Source organism: Lactuca virosa, chromosome 8 (assembly GCF_052849685.1).
Source record: "Lactuca virosa cultivar CGN04683 chromosome 8, Lactuca_virosa_CGN04683_v6, whole genome shotgun sequence".
Lineage (NCBI taxonomy): Eukaryota > Viridiplantae > Streptophyta > Magnoliopsida > Asterales > Asteraceae > Lactuca > Lactuca virosa.
Window position 1 is genome coordinate 386345691 of NC_136433.1, and position 23619 is coordinate 386369309.

At 34.5% G+C, this 23619-nt stretch overlaps 1 protein-coding gene across 1 annotated transcript; it reads left to right on the forward strand.

The window, feature by feature from the left end:
- Positions 1-9617: 9617 nt before the first annotated feature.
- Positions 9618-10395, forward strand: LOC145131974 (uncharacterized). Its single transcript, XM_079066617.1, has 3 exons — positions 9618-9714; positions 9833-9840; positions 10060-10395. The coding sequence occupies exons 1-3, from the start codon at positions 9618-9620 to the stop codon at positions 10393-10395; spliced, it is 441 nt and encodes a 146-aa protein (XP_078922743.1).
- Positions 10396-23619: the final 13224 nt, after the last annotated feature.

The window sequence follows — 23619 nt, forward strand, 5'->3', positions numbered from 1 at the left end:
TTTGATGTGGTTGGTAAAAAACTTAAAGCAAAAAAAAATAACATTTTTTTTTAAAAATTATGCTAAAAACGTTTTTAAAATCATTTTATTGATGTTAATTTAAAATAGATTATATAAGTTCCTAATATTTGGGTAAAAAATCTATTAATCATATTAAACCCATGATTATAGGAATTAATTAATTAATCATAAATTATCCATAATTAATTATATTGTAAAATTCCTTTGATGCCCTTATATGATGATTGGTTCACAATTATTCTCGCGTTCTCAACCTTTTAGGCGTTCTCATTTGATCATTTCCCTATATATATATATATATATATATATATATATATATATATATATATATATATATATATATATATATATATAGAGAGAGAGAGAGAGAGAGAGTTGACCGTAGACCAATCTTCTTGATGAAAGAGCTATTCCATGTCCATATATGCATATGGGCATAAGGCAAATCATGGTCTTTTTTTGGGGCTTTTGTTAGAAAAATAAATCATTCAAGCTAACATACCCATGACTCATCCATCCATCCCTTTCAACTTCATCAAACATCTGTTATCCATTCTAACATTATTCACACATACAATGCATGAACCAAAATTTTGCTTAAAGAAGAATATGGTTATATAATTAACTTTCATAGTAAATGCCGGTCATGAATACATATATAATTTGATACACAATTTCGTAAATATGTTGACCTTTGAAAGATTAAAGTATCTTTGACCAAAGCGTAACAACCTTTTAAAGGTTAAAACGTTTTGAAATGTAGTCTATATATATATATATATATATATATATATATATATATATATATATATATATATATATATATATATATATATATATATATATATATATATATATATATATATATATATATATATTATTAGGCGAATCCCGCGCGTTGCGCGAGAATACAATTATATAGTTAAAATAATAACTTTTACCAAATTATTATTTAATATTTCTACTTTGAAACAAAATGTTAGTAGTAAAGAAAACATATACTTAACATATTAGTTTTATTAAACATTATAGTTTTATTTTTTAAGTCATTGTGATATATACAATTATTTGATAATTTTATAAACCGTTTAAAATTATGTAAATTATATATCAAACGTATGATAATCTATATATAACGGGTAACAAAATGTATGAACAAAAATATGAACTACAACTTTTAGTAACATAAAAATACAAAAAAATCTATTATAACACTTGTATTAAAAAATATATATATACAACGAATAATAAAAAATATGAAAAATAAACACTACAACTTTTAATAACATAAAAACACTAAAACATCTATTATAACATTTATATTAACTATTCATATTTAAATCAAAAATCTCTTCAAATACATTAATGTTTTTAATGAGCAAAACTTTACAACCTTATAAAAGAAAAGAAAATAAAAAGTTATTAGTGATTACTAATTCATAATCATAAGTTAAGAACTCTTGAGTTGTAACTAATATATATATATATATATATAAATTAGAAAACTCTTGAGTTGTAGTGTGGGTTTCAAATGAATGTGGTACTTGTAAATGTGTATTTATTATTATTATTATTATTATTATTATTATTATTATTATTATTATTATTATTTATTATTATTATTATTATCATTTTAGTCTCTTCAATTATTAAACATAAAGATATTTAATTATAAATTTATAATATACATAGGTGCATATATATGTTAAACAAATCACATATAATATATATTTTCGTAAATGTCCTATGTAATTATTGTCGTAGTAATAGGATAAATTACTTTCATATGAAGAAAATAACATGATAAGTCAATCATAATTACATATCAACTGTTAAAAATTATGTTATCTTTTAAATATTGTCTTGTACATATGTTGTATAGGATAACCCAACAAAAAATAATAGAAAATAAACATAATCAAAGTAGAAAAACTAATCAAATAAATAAGAACATTGAGTGGTTGAATATATAAATAAAAATGTTATATAAATATACATTTAAATCAAAAGAAAAAACTAACATTCGTCTACATTGCTCAAACAAAAAAACCTATATCCGTTTTCTGAATCTTCTTTCTTCATTTAACACCATTCAACCATAGAAACTTGATGACAGTGCTTCACTAACCTGCAATCAAAATATTTTTTCTTGAAAAAGAATAATCAAAAAGAAATTCCAAGCAAAACATTGATGTTTGGAGAGTCACATTCAAGATTGAGTAATACACACAAATCACATATAAAGATCAAATGAGAAACTTAATATAAAGAAAGAATAGAAAAGCTTCATTTGTTTTGGTTGAAAGAAAAAATCATATTACAATTACCATCGATGCGATATAACTCATTTCTTCAAATCATCATATTTGGATCGTGAATGCTTCAACTATATGAAAACTTTTGAATTACAATATCTTTAACCAAGTGACGACTTTTTGTAAGAAAAATATACTAATATAACTACATATATAATAAGAGAATGCAAAAAATTATTGGAAATTTATAACTATTATAAATGTTATTAATTAAGAAATATAAAAAGTTATGTAGGTTTCAAATGAATATGGTTTGAGAAAACTAAATATCTCTAAACATATGATTTTGAATGGTATGGTTTGAGAAAACAAAATATCTCTAAACATATGATTTTGAATGGTCTCATTATACTACTGGAAAAAAATATAACACGATCAAACTATGAGTAAAAAATGATCAAACTATGAGTAAAAAATGATACATTCATCCACAACTTTGACTTGTAGAGCTCTTTTAGGGACTTCATCACTGCAAATACGTTCTAAAAGAATTGTGCCTATTGAAATTTTTTCTTTTCATTTTCTAATGACATCCTTCTTACATATAAGAATTTATATAGCATGTTTGGTGTTTAATGCTAAATCAATTACTTAGAAGACATTTGAAAAGTCATTTGAGAATATAAAAAGACAAATGAGTTTCAAATCAATATGGTGCTTAGAAATATAGTCATTTGAAAATATGAAAAGACAAAGGAGTTTCAAATCAATGTGGTGCTTAAGAAAATGCTTCTATTATAAGATATATAGATATAGATATAGACTAGTCGAATCCCCGCACGTTGCGCGTGAATATAATTATTTAATTAAAATAATAACATTTAACAAATTGTGATTTAATATTTATAAATTTAAAACCAATGTCAATAGCAAAACAAACGTTAACATATTAGTTTTATTAATTTTAATTATTTTATATCATTAGTTATTGCCACTATTAATTCATGATTTTATATATCGTTTTATGTTGTGTAAATTATATATCAAACATATATTGATTTCTATGTATAAAAAACCAAAGTAGTATGAAAAAATAAATACTACAACTTCTGATGATTTTATAAAACGTTTTAAGTTGTGGAAATTATATATAAAACATATGTCGATTTGTTTATAAAACAAATAACAAATAGTATGAAAAACACTATAGCTTTTAATAAAACAAAAAACACTACAACATTATAAAATTTACATCAAACAAAACTTATTAAACACTTATTAATCATTCAAAATGAATATTTAGAAACCAGCATACATTTGATATATAGAAACATTGTTATAAAAAATTTGTGTTCAAATAACCATTGATGTGATAAAACTTATTTTTTTCAACTCTTTCATTTTGAATCACAAATATTTTCAAACATATGAAGTTTTAATCACAACTTACTTATATACTACTAATATATATATATATATATATATATATATATACTAGGTTATAACCCGTGAAACCACGGTTAGCAAATAAAAAAGGATATTGATACTTTATAAACAATCATTACTTAATGATTTTGAAACAACTATTAATTTACAAAATTTGATGATTTGTCTATAATTTTGTAATTTTATAATGATTGTTTCAAAGTAATATGTAAATACAATCACTTTCTTTATGTATAGATTAATAAAAAAAATATGTTGTTCTATAATGAAATGTAAAATTGAATAGACTACAAAACAAACACAATCAATCATGAAAATGTAACTATTATATGAAAAATAAAAAATTTAGGTATTATAAGAAATTGTTAAATGTATGAAAATGCAAGGCAATGACCACAAAACTAATATAATAATGACTTAAAAAATGTATTATGGTTATTTTATACCGACCAAAAACGTTATAAATGCCCCCAAAATAAGGACTGAAACTGCAAAAAGTGTTGTTGGATGAAAATTGAAATAATCAAACATGCTCAAGTGCAAAATATGGTACTTACTCTAAAAAATAATGAGAATATGCAAAAAAAAAAAAAATTAAATAAAAAAAATCTTCACTCAAGGTCAATGTGACAAAGAGTAGCATGTTTCTTCTAAATGTATAGAAAACCAGACATAAAATATATAACAATGTTATTCGAATATATACATATGAATATAGAATCCGTTATCTTTATTTACCTGATGAACCATCTTTATTTGCTTAGAAAGAAATGGCCTTTTAAGAACATAAAATTCATCATTTTCATTCTTTCATTCTTAAAGAATATGAACACATTTTTTCATTCTTCCATTCTTAAAGAATACGATTTCATTGAAAGAGTTTTGTTTACAATTAACATTGTAAAAGAATATACCTGCATATATTATACATTATACATTAACATATCATTCTTTAATAAAAATATATTGAAATATAATCAAATCAAGAATATATAATATAGAAATAAGAATCATCCTTATAACATAAAACAACCATTTTTATAACATGAAACATGAATACATATACATAATTTTGAAGAATATACACAACCTTCTATAATATATTCTTTAAGAATATGTTGTAATATATACTACATTCTTTGTATATATACAACATTCTTGAAGAATATACAAAAAAAATTATACTATATTCCTTTAGAATATTTCTGTCAAATAGCCAAATTGAAATACGAAAATCATTCATTCTTCCCCGATGTTCATCTTTTTTATCACCCATATTCATCTTCAAACAACCAACACTAGCTGTAATAGTAAAAATAAATACAACACTTGGAAATAGGATGATTATTCAATAGTAAAAATGAAAAAGTACAACGGTTACAATTGAGTATAAACTATATACTTTTTCATTTTGGAATAGTTTAAAATATTACATTTTTAAGAATATCCATAGAACCAATTCAAACTATATTATACAACTTAATATGAAAGACACTATTTAAGAATATGGCTATCGTACAACACGATGCATCAAAATCAAAACCATAATTCCATAATTTATTGATAAATTCTTCTGAAATAAAAAACAATCAACAAACATTTACATTAAATTAAACCAAAAAGAAATTACCTTATATCCATTTTTTTTTTCAAATAACCAATCGTTAGACACTATTGTAATTGCAAAAAACTATTTAGTGATAAAAACTCTCTGGACACAATTTGCAACTTGCGATTCATAAAAAAGAAATTACAATGACTTTGCATTTATTTTACAATCATTATAACGAATCTCATCATGAAATTTTGGAAACGATTGACATATTTAAAAGGAAATTTTATTCATTCCAAATATATAGCATATTTAATTAATAGCAAATAAATATATCGTATGTAAAATGCTAAAATTACCACTCTATATTGATTCACACATTAACACAGTATTTGTTGGTTATATATGATCGTAACTCTCTCTCTCTCTCTCTCTGTATATATATATATATATATATATATATATATATATATATATATATATATATATATATATATATATATATATATATATATATATATATATATATATATATATATATATCTTTTCTATATTATTAAGCATATTGCCCATATCTTGAAAATTAAGAGGTATACATTTTATAGCACTATATACAATCCTATTAAGCTTACAATGTAAACGTATACACGCAGGTATCATCGTAACGTACGGTCGTAGCTTCTCCTATGTCTGAGGAAAACCCTAATATCCTCTACCACTATTAGTCGTCGTTTCTTCCAAATCTATTTCGTCTACCTCCTTACTTTCTTCAATATTCGATAGGCGTCCGTTGCCACCACCCTCCTAAAGTCGTCGCTATCGCCACCCTCCCTACGTTGTCGTTACCTTCACCGGCGTCTGCAGCCCCGCTTCTACCTTATCTCTAGATGAGAAACCCTAACTCTATGTCGCTGCCACCATCAACGCCACCACCAGACACTGTTAACTGCAAGCCCTAACCCTAGAGTGGCTCCACCATCGCCACCAGACATCACACACCATAAACCAAAAAAAGCCCCCATCATGAATCGATTTCTCATTCCCCTTTGTGCCACACCACTATTTCACCCATAGCGCACCACCACCAATATTATGTCATTACACCACCAAATATTTCTATCTCTATCTCCATCTGCTCTCGCACTACTTCTCCTGCGATGAACCCCCATGACTGCCGTTTCACTCACTGATCGTCTTCCTCTTATCTCACTCAAAAACGTCAACCCCGATCTCCTTCCTTTTCTCATATGTGTTAACCGGTATTGTTTGGGTTTTGATTTCATTTGCTAGGGCTCAGATGGTCTTGAAGTCCTCCAATGGTGTACTGAAAAAACAAGAGAAAGGTTGGGGTTTTTTTTACTTGGATTGATTTATGGGGTTTCTTATCAAGAATGTTGAACGAACCATGGTTGATTTTGTTTTGTAGGTCCAAAAATCTAGAACTTTCCATCCGACGAATGTTGAAGCAACCTCCGGTTTTTCTTGGTGTTTTACAATTTTAACAGGTTACCCTCCTTTTTATTGCTTTATTGTGTTGAACAAACCATTTCATATTTGTGATTTTGGTATTTCGTTTTTTGTTTCTATCACAGCCCTTACAGGTTTGTTTTTACACATAAAGATATTGGTTGTGTTGAACCTATAATCCCTAGATGTTGGCCTACTGCTTCCCTCACCACCAATGGCTGCTGCTTCTATCCTCACCGATAAATGGTTGTGGTTTCAGGGGAATCAACTCTTAGAGCATGCTTTCTTTGTTTGGATTTTTGAAGTAATTAACAATTGTTGGGAAAACTTCCTTTTTTGGTTAGATAAATTGACCAGAATGAGTTTTTACTTGTATTCATGTGACTTTTTATCGATGTTTTTTCATATGATAGTTCCAATAGCATTCAATATGCTTGTAAATACTTATTTGCTCAATTATAGATGATCATAACCCTACTATGCTTCTAAAGGCTAACCCCAAGCTTCTGTTTTTACCAGTCTTAACGTTTGTCTTCATTATAACTTGTAAGTGGTCAACACTGAACGCAAAAATTGATAAAAATAGAAGCTTGAAGTACACAACAAACTTTTAGTTGGTAATTTTTTTACTGTAATGTTTTAGTATAGAATTCTTTTTTGGTAAATGTTTGTTTATGTTTTTATTTACAATAGATGGATGTAAATGATGGGTTTATGGCAGATTGTAGGATACCTATGCTCGTTGTGTTTGTTTGGATTTATGTTTGTGATTTTTGTTTAGTACTATGTGTTAACATAAATAACATCAAAGTTCCAAAAATATGGTTTTAATCGTGGATCTAGATCTACACCAGTGATGCATTATTGAGGTCTCCTATATACAGTCTATCTAACTATGTGTATATGTGTTTGTATGTTTTGTGTTTACAGATCCTCTAATGTGCAACATTAGAATAGTTGACCTGAAAGATGAAGCTAGATGAAGATTCCTCAAGCATAAATGTAGTTTTTTTAGGTTTTCATATTCCCTATCAAAATGCAATCGTCCAATTATTCTCACAACTTCATTAATGTTATTCTTTTGAACTATGTTTAACTTTATAGTTACTTGAAACTTCAATCAAGAGTTTTTCAAAGAAGGGAGGTCTTTCTTCTATGGACAGAGCTCCTATCAATATTTTTTTTACTCTAATTGGAAAAAAAAATATTCAAAGGCTTTTCTAACAATACATTGGATGATGGTTATTTTTATAACATTTGGTAGGGATGAAAACTCTCAACCTGTTCCATGCCATTGGCCATTGGGAAATAATCTATTTGACCAAGTTACTTTATTGCCCTTTTGCTACATTTGGTTAGCTTTCCCTTCTTTGAAAAATATAAACGAGAAAAGGCATCTGGTGTTGGAGTAATGGACCAACATATATGCTCTTAATATATATTTAATATACAGTGCAATATTTCAAAAGATTATTAAATAATTTTAAAGTTTTGATCATTTCAAGGACAGGTTAAAAGATATATTTATGTTATAAAAGTATAATATTATTTTTTTATGCTATTTTTTAATCTAAGATACAAACTACTGAAAAATTTAAAGATTTTAGATTAAATCGTACCTTGAAATATGTAATACAAAAAGTTTCAAAAAATGAAAATACAGAAATTATAGGCTTATGTACACTTTATTTTAGAGACTAATTTTGATAAGACGGGCTATAGATGTCTTTTCACGGTGGTGAATGTTACTGTTTTTCACTAAAATTATAAAAGTGTCAAATTGGTTAAGATTAATTTCTTAAAAATAAATTCACACCTTATATGTTTTCTTTCTAAATCCAGTACGAATAAAATGACAATGATATTTTACTCCTCTTTAGCTTCATTTTTCTTAGAATGCTACATATCTTTAACTTCATTTTCTTTTTGTATCAAACCCATCACACAAATGAATTAAAATAATTATTTTTAATAAAGCATGTTGATGGATTAAAAATTAAATTTTAAATTTTATCTCAATGATTTACGTAATGGGAAATATTTCAAAAGAGAGATTAAATTTTTTGTTAATATGTAACTATTGAAAATATTAATATACTTTTTTATTTTATAAATGTGAAAGCCTGCTTTAAAACCATTACAAATATATCTGAAATCTTTAAAAATGTACATATTTATGCGATCGTGTTTCAAAAAAACAGATCTGAAATCATCTTTCATAATCCTATGCATATTTATATATGTGAAAGCCTGCTACTGAGTTTTGATGAATAAAAGTGGTGGCAATGTGTTAAATAGAGAAAAAAAATGACCAAATAGCCCTTGTGTGCAAAGGAGATGAACAAGCTTAATGGATTTGAATTCATGGTGTGAGTGAGAATAACCAAAACCGAATGAAATTTGAAAAAAGACAAAAAAAGGACCAAAACCAAAGAAAATTAAGTAATCACAGGGACCAAAAAATACAGTTTACTTTTCTTCTTTTCTTCTTTTTAGTGGCTTAAGATTAAATTTGAGTTTATCACTCTTAAGTTACTGAAATTGGTCATTTTATAAAATCATAGGCCTCATTATGCTGCAATTTGGGCTATGATCCATTGGAGGTAAATCCTGAAGATATGGTTCGTTTTGCAATGGAAAAACCACAGGTATACATTTGTAGAAATAATCCTAATTCTATGGTACATATTTAATTATTTAGAATGATTCATATATGTTCTATTTTTGGAAAAAAAAACTTGGCTTATTTCAGATGATGGCTTCATATTCAATATTTGATGCTGTGTCTACATACTACTTGTGATGGTGTGTCTACATACTACTTGTATATGACTTATTTTCATCCCTTCATTTTCTCCCTTGCAACTATAATACCAATGCCTCCGGATGAAGTCTTGCGTAAAGTAAGTGGGACCCTCTGTGAGATGTTTCTTATGGTCGAGGTATGTGGTTTGGATGTGTATTATTTAAAGGGTAAATTGTAAGAAATATCTTTAATTATTTTTGGTATGATTTAAAGTATTTTTGGTATGACTTATGACAGTTATTAAATTGATTTTTAAATAATTTTAGTATATTTGTTAATGTGTAGTATTTATGGTATGATATCAATTTGTTAATGTTAGTATTTTTATTCTTATATTATCTTTATTAAAATATTATAATAATGTGATTAATTTTGGTATACCCCCTCATTATCTTCGGTTAAAAACTGGGTGCCCAGTAATACTTTTGCGAAATATCGATCCCTGAAATGGGTTATGTAATGGCATCAGATTAATATGTCGAGCTTTCCAACAAAATATCATTGATGTATAGATAGTCGTTGGTCAACATGTTGAAAAAAGAGTGTTTTTACCAAAAATTCATCTATGTCCGTCTGACGATGAGATGTTCCCATTCAAACTAAAGAGAAAGCAGTTTCCAATTCAGCTTAGTTTCTCTATGACAATCAATAAAGCTCAAGGACAAACAATTCCAAATGTAGGTGTTTATCTACCAGAATCGGTATTCTCACATGGCCAACTTTATGTGGCGTTGTCCAGAGGAATATCACGTGTCAATACCAAGGTATTAGTAAAGCCGAAAAAAACGTTTGATAATGATGGAATCTACACATCAAACGTTGTGTACAAAGAAGTTTTATGTGATTAACCAGGTACAATCAACAACTTATTATTTTACACTTTCTTCAAATATGTATCATATATGCTCATTTGATGTTTAATGTAGGGCTAGCAGATGAAGCAACATGATTGCAGATTGGTGTAGTTTATATTGGACGTGTTATAAATGTACAAAACTACATGATTGCAGATTGTTGTAATTTATATATTGTAAAATCAAGTATGAACTATTAGATGAAATTCCAAATGTATACTCAACTTCTGCCGTATTGTATGACTATGCACCTAGCTAGAAACTATCCGTTGAAATGAACTATTCGACACAAAATGGTTTACCAAAAGGCCGCAATGAATAGCTCACGTCTAACACATCACACAATCATCACATTAAAACTTACTTCCGAAAGAAACTCTTTGCCGTCCGGCGCTTGGCGCGGGTAAACGGCTAGTATATTATAAAGTATATTAATCATATTTTGAATTTTAAGAGGTATAAGTTACAAAGCTTTGCATACAAATCAATTATGCATAAATAGATCATTAATACTTGCCAAAAGTTGTAATATTTGAATTAAGGAAAGTAATTAAGAAATTAAATTTGGAGAAAATGAAAATTTTAAAATATTAAATTATGTATATAAATTTACTTACATTTCTTAAACTAGACACAAATATTAATTAATTTACATCAATAGTATAAACAATCAATATAAATATAAGGTATTAACGTAAATATTTTATTAAAAAATATTAATTTATTATTACATAATAACTAATAATAAATCTAATATTTATTTCACCATAAGAAACTATTCACCAAAAAAACTATTTATCGTCGCCGCTTTGCGCGGGTCGACATCTAGTATATATATATATATATATATATATATATATATATATATATATATATATATATATATATATATATATATATACACACACACACACACACACACACTAGCCGTTTACCCGCGCTAAGCGACGGGTGCAAGTGAGTTCTTTCATAAATTAGTTTCTAAAGACGATTAATTTTTTGCACAAAATTCAGATAATATATTTATTTCATTTTTTTGTCCTAAAAATGGTAAATTTTTATAAGGTTAATAGATGATGCGACCTGGTCACCGGACAATTACGCCTTGTGCTTGTGATTCTTCCGATGAGCCTGCAAGGTCACAACGTGAAGAAGCCGTCAAAAGTTCTCCGGGAGGAGGCTCCCGGGAAACGCTTCGACGGTCAAGTCAGTAGATAGACTTAGGTGTATTCTAGAGTGACTGAGAAAGATCGACTTACTTTCCAAGCTACCGGAGAAGGCCTTTTATACTGAGGCCTTCTACTAGTCCGTACAGGACAAAGGCGTCAGACCAGACAGGATCGAGGACGCTGATTGGGTAATCGTGCTCCTTGTTCTGTCAAAGCCAACGATTGGTTCAGGTGGTAATGCTCTGAGCATCTTCATTGTCGCCTGGAGCCGTTATACTTTGTCGCAGAGTCGAAGGCGCCCCTGGCAGGGCTGACCTTCCCTTTGGGCGCCCTTCTCTTAGGGGTGTCCGCGGGCGTGAGGTTCCGTCGGGCTTGTTCCGCAAGGCGCGACTTGCATTGGGGAATTCTCTGGCGCGTCTGAGCGCGACTCTTCGTTCGTGCCAACGACACGTCATCAAGTCCCCTAGTCCAGTAGTCATAGCGGTGATAGACTAGCTATGATGTTCTGGACTTAATTGTTTGGTACACGTGTTAAGTTCTGATTCAATTGTCGCTTCGGTTTTTCCAGCGACGTGACTGCCCATTATGATAGTCAATTACATCATTGCGTCAAGGATTTTGAATATCCCGCCTTTCCTTAATATTTATAAGGTTAAGGGCTTTTCCTATCAACGCAGCCTCTTCCTCTTATTTCTTTTTCTTCTTCATCTAGGGTTTTCTTTGCTTCCCCCTTTGTTTTAATGGTTGCTCAATCCGACATTGTTCCTTCTGAGGCTGAGTTTAAACTTCTCAGAAATGCTTACGGCTTCTCTTTGGTTGACGGTGTAGAATTTCCGACGGCCGACTCGATGATCCTTTCTCCTCCTTCATGCAAGGTAGGTATTTATTTAAAGACCTTTGATGCTGTTTTGCGCCTTACCCTCACTAACTTCCAGGAAGAGCTTCTTCAAAAGAATGGTTGTAGTGTCCAGATGCTTTCCCCAAACGTCGACAGCAAGGCGGTGGCTTTTGAGATGATCTGTCGGGTGAACTGTGTGCTTCCTGACTTCTTCGTCTTCAAGTTCTTCTTCTGGTTCAACGCTACTGGTGACAAGTACACGTTATCTGCTCGACGTGGAGTTCATGTCTTGGTTCCTGATGGAAAGACTCCGAAGAACTGGCAAGACAAAATTGTTATGGGTTAACCAGGATCGAGTCGGTCGTAGGCGTTACCGGGCAAACAATTTCTCTGACGTTACTCCCAAACTGTTTCCTCATAACCAGGCTATTGTTGATCTTATAAAGACCATACAGGTCATGCCTGATGAGTACTAAGAGGTTGTGCTTGCCGGAGTTGGGATGAGCCCTTCTCGGAGGCGTCGGGGGAAGATGCCCATCTTTTAAACCGTTATTAATGGTAGGCGGTTCTGCTGTTGTTTCCTTTCTGTTATTCTTCCTTCCTCCCCCTTTTTACGGGGGGGGGGGGGGGGATTTTCGTTCGGGAAAGATTGTTATCCTACTTCTAAGTTCTTGTCTTGTTTTCGTTTTTGCAGGTGTTGAGTCCCCTCTTTCTATGGACGACGTCCTGCGAAAGCGTATCGGGGGAAGTTGGAGCATCGAGAGACTGATCTTGTCGAAATCCCTCCGTCATACCGTCGAAATCGCCACTTCTCCTCCGGTGACGTTGGCTTTGGAGGGTTCTTCTGTAACCGTCGAAGAACGGCCTTTGACTGTGCAACCTATTATGACGGTTACCTCGCCTCCTGTCACCGACTCTGGTAATGCGGAGATGGTCGAGGATAGCAAAGACGACATTATCTCTGATGTCCGGTAAGCCATAGCTAAGAGGAAGGCAGTCTTGGCCATGGGGGTGACCTCCATCGATGTCTTTAACATCAGGAGGCGGGTTCAATCGAGGCGAAATTTTACTCGTCTGCTGAACTCAATCTCCTCCACGCTGGAGGCTATTGTTGTGATCCCTAATGATGACATTCAACAGTCTGATGGGGATTAAAAGGCGACTAAGCATCCCGTTGTTCCATCCAAATTGTTCCACTGTCCAGTTCTGATCTCTCCTCCCTGGGGGCCCTAGTGGGGCCTTGCTTCACTAGAATCCTCCAAGTGGGGGGTCTCCAGGTAGAAATAACCCTGGTTTTGATGTCTTTGTTCCTACCTGGAGTTTGCAAAATGATTCCCGTCTGTCTGTTTGTACCAATGTCGTGGAGTTTCCATATCATTCATTTTCTCCTGCTGTTGTCACTGCCATGGATGCCAGGGGCAGTCCTGCACTAGCTCATAACATGTCGTATGTCACTGCTCAGGCGATGTTTTATTTCGTCGCCGGTTCCCGCCATATCCAGTCGTTGAATGAGATGGAAGTCTCCCATGCTAGTTGTAGCACCTGAGAATCTAAACTTAAACGCCAAGTCTTTGAGCTCGAGAAAGATGTATGTGGCTTCGACCAGAGGTACGCCTTGTTGTCATCAGAGAAAGTTGTTGCTGAGGAGATTCAATATGCGCTCAAAATGAAGGTGGACTCCCTGAACCAAGCTAATAAGGGGTTAATTATTCAAAATGAGAGCTTGGAGCGAGATGTTAGTGATCGTGATAAACTCCTTGAGGAAGCTCGGGCTGAATCAGAGTCTGTACGCCGTGATCAGGACTGGCTCATGCAAGTGGGGGTTGTGTGCATCATGGATAAACTAATCGAGCATCCAGAGTTTACTAGTGTGGTTAGCTGGATCCGACATGCTGCATTCGTTGCTGGTGAAGAGTCCAGTCGCGATGGATTGAAGACAGAGATAGACTCAGGTGCTTACGATCCTAATGCCAGTGATTCCCGATCTAGCCACACTACCAGCCTCAATGATGCATTACTTGCTTTTGCTACAATGGATCATGCTTCTCTCTTGGGCTTGGGGCATTTAGATATGGCGCGGATGCGGAAACTTTATGCTTTGGAGGATGTGGGTGAGGTTTCTGATGACATCCTGATTGGGGGAGCAGGCGGAGGCGATGGCGGTGGCGACAATAATGGTGGTGATGATGCTGCGATGGGGGCGGTGGTGGTGGTGGCATGGAAGATGGTGGTGTTAATGCAGGTATTAGTGGTGGTGATGATGCAGTTGGTTCTTAAGGTACTTTTGTACAGTGTGCTGCCCTTTGGGGTGTGAAGAAAAGCGTGAAGCTTGTTCTCTTTTCTCCTGTTTACTTGTTTTTACTTTGCATGGTTTTTGGTAGTATCAAATGTTGGTGGCCCTTTGGCCTTGCTTGTAATGAATTTTCATGACTTTTGATAATGTAAAGCGTGTTTGCCTATGCTTGTTGTTGTTGTTTTTGTGTGTGTGGTTTGGCTCTAAACCTCTGTTGTTGTCGCTTTTCGCCTTTCGAGTGTAAGATGATTGTATAGCGTTAGGCGGATGCTTTGGATTATGTAGATGTGCTAAGCTTTTGTGATAACTGTCTATGTGACTTGTCGCGAGGCTATTGCATTAGACCTAGCGAGCGTACTGGGCATTAACATGGTCTTTTTGCCTGGCAAGTTCGTCGTATGTTTGATAGGGTGGCTATTCTGAGCCTTACAAATACACTAACTATTATAATGAAATGGTTGTTCTGAGCCCACGAAATACGTTGAGTATTTTAACGAAATGGCTATCATGAGCCTCCAAAATACACTGAGTATTAAAAATGACTGTTTCGACAAATACATTGAGTATTTCAAAAAAATGGTTGTTCTTAGCCTTGCGAATACACTGAGTATTTCTAATGAAGCGGCTATTGCGAGCCCTGCAAATACGTTGAGTATTTAGATAGATTTGCTATCATGAGCCTTACAAATACACTAAGTGTTTTTTTTGCAAAAAGAAAAAATAAAGTGAAGGGCAAAGGTATGCTAAGCCTTGGACGTTGAACGTCACCCCGGGTGATCAGTCCGGGTGACGAATTTCATTTTTAGAAATGAAACTTCCTTAGGTTCCTGGCATTCCATTTTCTTGGGATTTGCCTTCCCTCCATTGTTTCGAGTGCGTATGCGCCACTACGGTGGTCCTTGATGACCTTGTATGGTCTTTCCACTGTAAGGCCTAACTCTTTGTAGTTGGGCATGGCTCGCCTCGTTTCGCCTTAGGACATAATCCCCTATATTGAAAGATTTTTCTTTGACTCTCTGGCTGTGGTATCTTTCCACGACATTTTTATAGGCTGCTTGGCGAATGTTCGACCGCTCACGCGTCTACTCAATGAGGTCCAAGTTTACCCTAAGTTCTTTATCATTGTTTTCTTCTTCGAAGTAGGCCGTGCGGGGTTAGCCAACTGTTAGTTCTACAAGCAACATTTCTTCAGTGTCGTAAGTTAGGCTAAAAGGAGTTTCCTTCATGCTCGTTCTTAGCGTTGTTCTGTATGACCAGAGTACTCCCGGTAGTTCTTCGACCCAGTTACCTTTAGCTCTCCCCAGGCGTTTCTTTATTCCGTTCACCAATGTTTTGCTGGATACTTCGGTCTGGCCGTTGGCCTGGGGGTGTGCAACTGGTGTGAACCGTTGCTCAATCCCTTTCTCAGCACACCAACTTCAGAATGGGTTTTCAACAAACTATTACCCATAGTCACTGATGAGTATCATGGGTGTTCCGAACCTTGTCATTATGTTCATCTATAGGAATTTGATCATCTGTATTCCGGATATACACGCTAATGGCTCGGCCTCTATCCACTTGGTGAAGTAGTGAACCGCGACTACTAGAAATTTCACTTTTCCGGGGGCATCTAGGAATGGTCCGACAATTTCGATTCCCGACTGGTAGAAAGGCCATGGGCTAGAAATGCTCATCAGGGGTGTCGGGGGAACCCCTTGAACTGGAGAGTAAGTTTTGCATTCCATGCATTTCCGCGTTACTTCCAATGCATTTTGGTGTATGGTTGGCTAATAAATGCCCATCTGAAGTATCTTCCCTATGAGGGCCCTTGCTCCTTCATGCGTGCCCGTTGGGCCTACGTGTGTCTCTCGAAGCGCTTCTTTTCCCCTGGCTTCATCTATGCATTTTAGCCACGGCGTCATGAACCCTGACGTTTATTGAAGGGTATGTTTGTCATAAATGGAGGTGTTTGGAAAGCCGCCATTTAATCTCTCACCATCTGGTTTAGCGGCGATGTTTGTGAGATAACCTACATGTCGCTGACGTTGTCCACCATTGGTGGTGTTGTGCTTCTTAAGATCACCGTCATTTGTGGTGTTTGTGTAGAGGCGCTTTGTGCAATTACGGCGACGGGGGACGCTGGTCCTTCGGCGGTCGACCTACATAATTCGTTTGTTGGAGCAGTGGTCATCGTTGAGCCGCATTGTTGTGATGTTTAACCGGTAACTGGTGTGAGAATTGGGGCGATAACTGGTTCTAACGACATCATAGGCCTGATGGGGCTTGTCGGTGTCTCACCAGTCACGCCGGATGCCATCTTCAAGTGTTGGGGAGTGTGCTTTTGGTTTGTTGTTCGTCACATTACGGATGACGCCAAATGATGCGACTTGGTCACCGGACAATTACACCTAGTGCATGTGATTGTTCCGATGAGACTGCAAGGTCACAACGGGAAGAAGCCGTCAGCCGTTCTCCGGGAAACACTCCCACTGTCAATTAAGTAAATAGACTTGGGTGTATTCTAGAGTGAACTGAGAAAGAACGACTTACTTTACAAGGTACTAGAGAAGGCATTTTATACCGAGGCCTTCTGCTAGTCCGTACAGGACAAATGCGTGAGACCCAACAAGATCGGGGATGCTGATTGGGTAATCATGCTCCTTGTTCTGTCAGAGGCAACAATTGGTTCAGGTGGTAATGCTCTGAGCATATTCCTTGTTGCCTGGAGCCGTTATACTTTGTCGTGGAGTGGAAGGCGCCCCTGGCGGGGCCGGGCCTTCTTTGCGGGTCCCCTACTCTTAGGGTGTCTGCGGGCGCGAGGTTCCTTCGAGCTTGTTCCACTAGGCGCAACTTGCATTGGAGAATTCTCTGGCGTGTCTGAGCGCGACTCTTCGTTCGTGCCAACGACATGTCATCAATAGATTATATATATATATATATATATATATATATATATATATATATATATATATATATATATATATATATATATATATATATATATATATATATATATATATATATATATATATATATATGTTGCGACAGGTGCTTAGGCCGCCGGGTCTTCTAAGTTGGATCCAGATCGGAGATTTGGAGGTGATGTTGTGAACGAGTTTCCGATGAGGTGCCTAAGATTCAGTCACAACAAAGAGGTTAGGGTTTCCCCAGGGATTGTGCCCCGGGAGCAATCTCTGACGATCAAATTAGATTGGTTGGAAGAGATGAGATGGTTCTCCCTAGCGGGAGAGAACCATCTTGGTGTGTTTGGTGTGTGTTTGGCCATGGAGGCTCTAGGGTTTAGATCTTTGGAAAGGCCCCCCTCTATGGGGGAGATTATGTTACATTTATGGGGGAAAATTAGGTCTAGGGAGAGTTAGGTCAGGCCTTAGGCCGAACCAACTCAGGCCCAACACAAGGCCAACTAGCAAGGAGTTGGGTAAGGCCTCCTGGGGTCGCCAGGAAAGCGCCAGGAGCGGGTGTTAGGCGAGCGCCATGCGCGGGCGCTAGACAAGACTGGCATGCCAAGTCTTTACATCTGGACCATGCTAATGGACCATACGTTAACAAGTCCCTCAGTCTGATTTGACTGGTGAGCGGCCAATGACATTCAGCTGGATACAGTCAAAGTCATAATGCATTAAAGAGATAAAAGTAATGATCGAACCTCAACCACGTGATACGTGGTGTTGTGCGATGGGCTTATGCAACACTGTACAGCTTGATACTCCTTTCTCCTCAAGAGTATGATTTGATCGATGCGATGCAACGTAGGTGTTGCTGATAATGTGATGCGGGGCAGGGATGATGTGACATCCCCATTTTCACGACCAGAAAAGACCGATTTTGTTTATGCTTTATAAAAATCAGAGTACCTCTTTTAATGAAAATGTTGCGGAATTTGTTCCCAGTAAAACATGATAGATACGTTATCAAAACATTTCCGAAGAAATGTATTTTTATTCATTTTAAAACATTTGGGATGTCATCGTCAATACAGAAACATAAGCATAAACAGAACTTACATTCATTTACACTAGTGATCTACATCTCTTTAATCTCTCAGTGTAATGTAACTTCGTAACGACACCTGTGATACAAATAAGCTTGAGTGGGTCAGGTTGGGAAACCTGGTGAGTACATAGGGATTTCAATCCCACAATGTTATATCATATATATAATTTAGAACTCACAAAATATACAATTTCAACATATATATATAAGCAACTCTTACCCCACCCCGTTAATCCTTACAACGAGACTATCCATACTCTCGGACCTTAAATTTTACCTGTTACTTAACCCATACTCTCGGATCTAATTCATGCTCTCGGATCAATAATTGTGCCCATTCCATACTCTCGGATTTGGGACAAGTGTCTATGTGTAAATCCATTCTCCCGGATTGACGACAAATGACTATGTCCTATCCATACTCCCGGACTGAGGACGAGTGACTATGTCTTAATCCATACTCCCGGACTAAGGACAACTGACTATGTCTTAATCCATACTCCCGGATTAATGACAGTCAACTATGTCCAATCCATACTCTCGGACTAGTGACAATGACTATGTCTAATCCATGCTCCCGGATCAATGACATATACTAAAGTTCTATTCTCTGAGTATAACTCACTCGTACTCGTAAGAAAATACTACCCAATATTCCTCATAATTAATTTAGGTTTACTCTTTATCCTAAATCATCATATATAATCAGGTATGTTCTTTAACACGTATTTCAAGCAACATCAATTAACTCGCACATAAACATATAATTAATACTTCAATCAATACTTGTATTAAAATCATGTTCATGAAAGAGACTATGCACTCACCTGCAAAGGTGGTGACTCGGTACTCGGACATCACTTCGTTTACTTTAAAACAAATTTCCGTTGACAAAACCTGGTATCATTTCTACTAGAGTTTAGTCTAATGTTCAACGATACTAATTAATAGTCTACCTATTATTACTATTATATAAGCGTTAAACAATACTATTCACCCACTATGTACAGACAGGGGCCAGACATTAAACACCGGAGGGCAGGATCATTTTGGCATATAGCACTTCTGAAATCCAACAACCCAGGCGGCCCTTCAAACCGGATTCCTCGTACCGTGAGTGGTTAAAAAGATATTATAACGACACTTATATAACCCATAATAATAGCTCAAATAATTATTATAAGGTCCTAATAATGTTACTATATTTAAATAAAAGCTATATTAAAAATTTGGTAGGCGTATCTTACCTACGATGGGGTTTGGCTAGAAGCCGGGCTCTGCAGGGGCAGAACTTCCGAGCCGAAAGCTCTTATTCTCGGAGTCGTCGAGCGCTCCGGGGCTTTCTTCTAGCGCTAGGGGAGTTTTGGGAGGTTTAGAGAGAGAGTAGAGAGAGAAGGTGTTGGATTAGTGTCTAAGTCCATAACTATAATTGGTATGTACTTGACCCGACTCGGCATGGTCCATTTGGGTTGCATGGCATCAGAACATTTGGATAGACCGTTTATGAGGAAAAGACATTTTGTGACATATTAATATATTATAAGTTCTAATATATTAATATGAAATCATTTTATTTAATTAGTATTGATCAAGAATTAATTTGGACTTAATTTAGTGATCAAAAAGAGACTAATTAAATATATGGGGATTGATTGTGTAAATCATTCATTCTTATATATGTGGGCTTATGATCCAAGATTCCTTTATGTTGGGTTTAACCCATGTGGTGATCCATGGATACTCCATGGAGGTTAAAACCCATGGAGCATAAGGAATGGGTAAAGTCATGAGTTACATGGTGTAACCCTAATAGCCACACTATATAAGAACCCCTTTAGTTCAAGAAATTGGCACTAGTGATACATATTTTGAGGGCTAGCCGATTTGAACATGTATGTCTTCTTCTCATGGTTATTCCAAGAGTTCATGATGTTGTGTGAACCATTTGAGGTGTCACACTTGGGGCACTAGGCTCTCAAGCTTCATGGAGTCAAGCAACAACAACAAGGTATGTATTCTATCTATTTTAGTATCCTAGTATCAATGTTTTGGTATGCTAGTTAGGATAATACCTTGGATAATCATATTTGCATGTATAATAGAGAAAACATAGATCCAAGGTATTTAGGGTTGCATGTACACTTAGGAGTGTTAGAATGCTCAAAACCCATCAGTGGTATCAGAGCCTAGGCTTGTTTTCAATTATACTTGATGCAAATTGCTGAAAAATGCTGAAAAAGTCGAATTTCGGGCATTCTGGGCACTGGACTCGCCGAGTCCACTGATGAACTCGCCGAGTCCATGAAGAAAATCATCCTACTCGGCGAGTAGGTTGATACACTCGACGAGTAGGAGCCCCTGACAGCATATCTTCGAGTTTTTTGGCTAGAAATGGACTAGGAACATTACCATAAGCTGTTTTTGAACCTATAATCCTGTTTTTGATGTGGTAATGTTCATACTAATCCAATTTCAAAGATAATTGTCAATAGATTCATGTTTTGTATTAGTTTAGTGATTAGGCTAATTACATGAAAAAGTTTGATTAAATTATCTTGTTCTTATGAGTTGCTTAGATTAATAGAAAAGTTAATTGATTATGTGTTTTCAATCCATTTTAATCTAAGAGTTGATTCTAAAATGTGTTTTTGTAACTTGTCCTCAAGTTATATGAAAAGTCACATTTAAGTTTCATAAAACTCATAAAAGTTGGTAATGGTTACAAAAATGAAGAGTCTTGTCCTCAAGTTATGGAGGTTCAAGAGTCACTTCATTAAGTAATAAAATGTGTAACCTTAATTAATTCCATAAATTACAAAAAAAAGAAAAGTTACATTCTTTTATTAGTTTAAAGTCTTCCATAACTTGTCCTCAAGTTATGGAACTTGAAGAGTTTTTTTTAATTAAAACTACTTTAAACACATAAGTTATGGAATTAATTAGTTTTGAATAGTTTCAAAACTTGCCCTCAAGTTTTGGAATTTGAAAAGTTTTCTCTTATGAATACTTTAATTCCAAGTTAGCCCTTAGAATTTGAAAAGTTAAAATTCAAACCCTTATACTATTATTATAATTTTAATTATATAGATATGTATAAGATAAAGTCAATCTTACCGTTAGTAGGCCTCATTCACGAAGCCGGTCTATAAGGGGGGTATAAGGTTACTGCCTATAAAATGGCAGTTTAATGGGTGTCCACTCTCACCCACCGCTTCCTTGACTGGTGGAGGCTCGTTAGCCGAACGGGTAGGAAAGGACTATAATTCTCCCTTCATTAAAAGTATTAATGATAAATACTAAGTAACTAAACACTTGTACATTCCCAATCTTAGTTACTTAGGAAAATGTGAAAAGGTGCTAACCCATGAAATTACACTTTGTACCTTACCAAGTCATTAGTGGAGCATGTGTGGTTAACCGACACACTAATAAGGACTAGTAAGAGTGGCAAAGGGTAACTTGACTCTATTATAGATCGGTGGAGCGTGTGTGGTTAACCGGCACATCGATTAGGTGATAAAGTTAAGGGTACCAAGTCAATTTGCATGGTTATTCACACCTTGTTTGTGATCCTCGACATCTGAGTCACAAACTTGAGAGGGCACAATCGAGATTCAAACATGCCATTGAAAGTTCAATGTATCTCAAAAGATCTAGGAGTTTCAAATCCAATTAAAACTTAATTATATTTCGTTTTTCATGGTGGAAATTGGTAAATCGTCATTTACCTACCTTCAACTATTTTATAACTTGGATTACGGCATCCCTCTTCCAGTTATAAATAGGTTGTTGGGTCCTAGCCTTAATATTTCATATTGGGTGTTATATTAAGGACTTTAAATCAACTCTCTTGAATATCTCCCAAAAGATGATCTTCCCAAATCTCTTGAAACAAGCTTTCCTAAATGAAGATGATGTCCCATGGAAATCATACTTCTTTCACCTCCTCCAATTATTCTCCCTAACCCACAAGTTCCTGAAAAGTTTAAGGTCACTCAAGCCCTATTGGCAAGCAAAGGTCTATATGTGATCACATCTTGGAGATGTAGTCAGATATTGACAAGCCGGGAGAGTTGGGTGTCAAATTCTTGAGAAAGTTAGTGACTCAACTATTTTCTAAGTCACATAGTGAGTTCCTTTGGGACTCCTATGAAACAGACTATGACAAGACCCTTAATGATCTTATCTATTTGCTAAGATCAACTTCCTAAAACTTTATGGACATTGACAATGATGACATTGGATATCCAGTAAAGCTCTCTCTTCCCAATGGAAAGGGATCGGCCATAGTCAACTCGGTTGACCAAATGGTAAAGAGAAAGGCTAAGTCTGAGATAGTCCCATTATCAAGGGTACATTGCCAAAGAAAGGGGCATTAGTTGCGAAGCTGCCAAATTTACCTAAGGATGTTAAAGTCAATAAGTTTGACTCTACTTCAGGTAAAGTCCACTATCTAACTCTACTAAGTTTCTATTCTGAGATTCTTGATACATGATGTGACTGGGTCACATGTTGATGTTTTAAGAATCAAAGAAAAAAGTGAAGAAACTTAAAGAAAGATTATGCCGAATCTGATCGCGTAGATGGATTTCTATCGCATAGTTTGAAGATCGAATTCTTAAGCTACATCTTAGGAGTTATGATATATTGCATAGGATTAGATAACAACAAAGTTTTCATGTGCTTTTGCATTGTAAGGATAGTTTTTCCGCAAAGTTTTAAAATAAAAGAAATTTTTTTTTTGATTTTATTTATTTTAAAATATCCTTACAATGGCATTTGTGAAAACTTTTGTTGCTTATAAGATTCCATTAAGAGCAAGAGTGGAAATATGAATTTGATTCTTTCATTTGTGGTAGTGTCTAAATTTACCAAATAAGGAAAGATTCTCATCACCTAAGTTTCAGTTGGATAGAAACTTG

Coding starts and splice junctions, on each gene's coding strand:
- LOC145131974 (XM_079066617.1), top strand. CDS start 9,618: ATGCCTCCGGATGAAGTCTTGCGTAAAGTAAGTGGGACCCTCTGTGAG.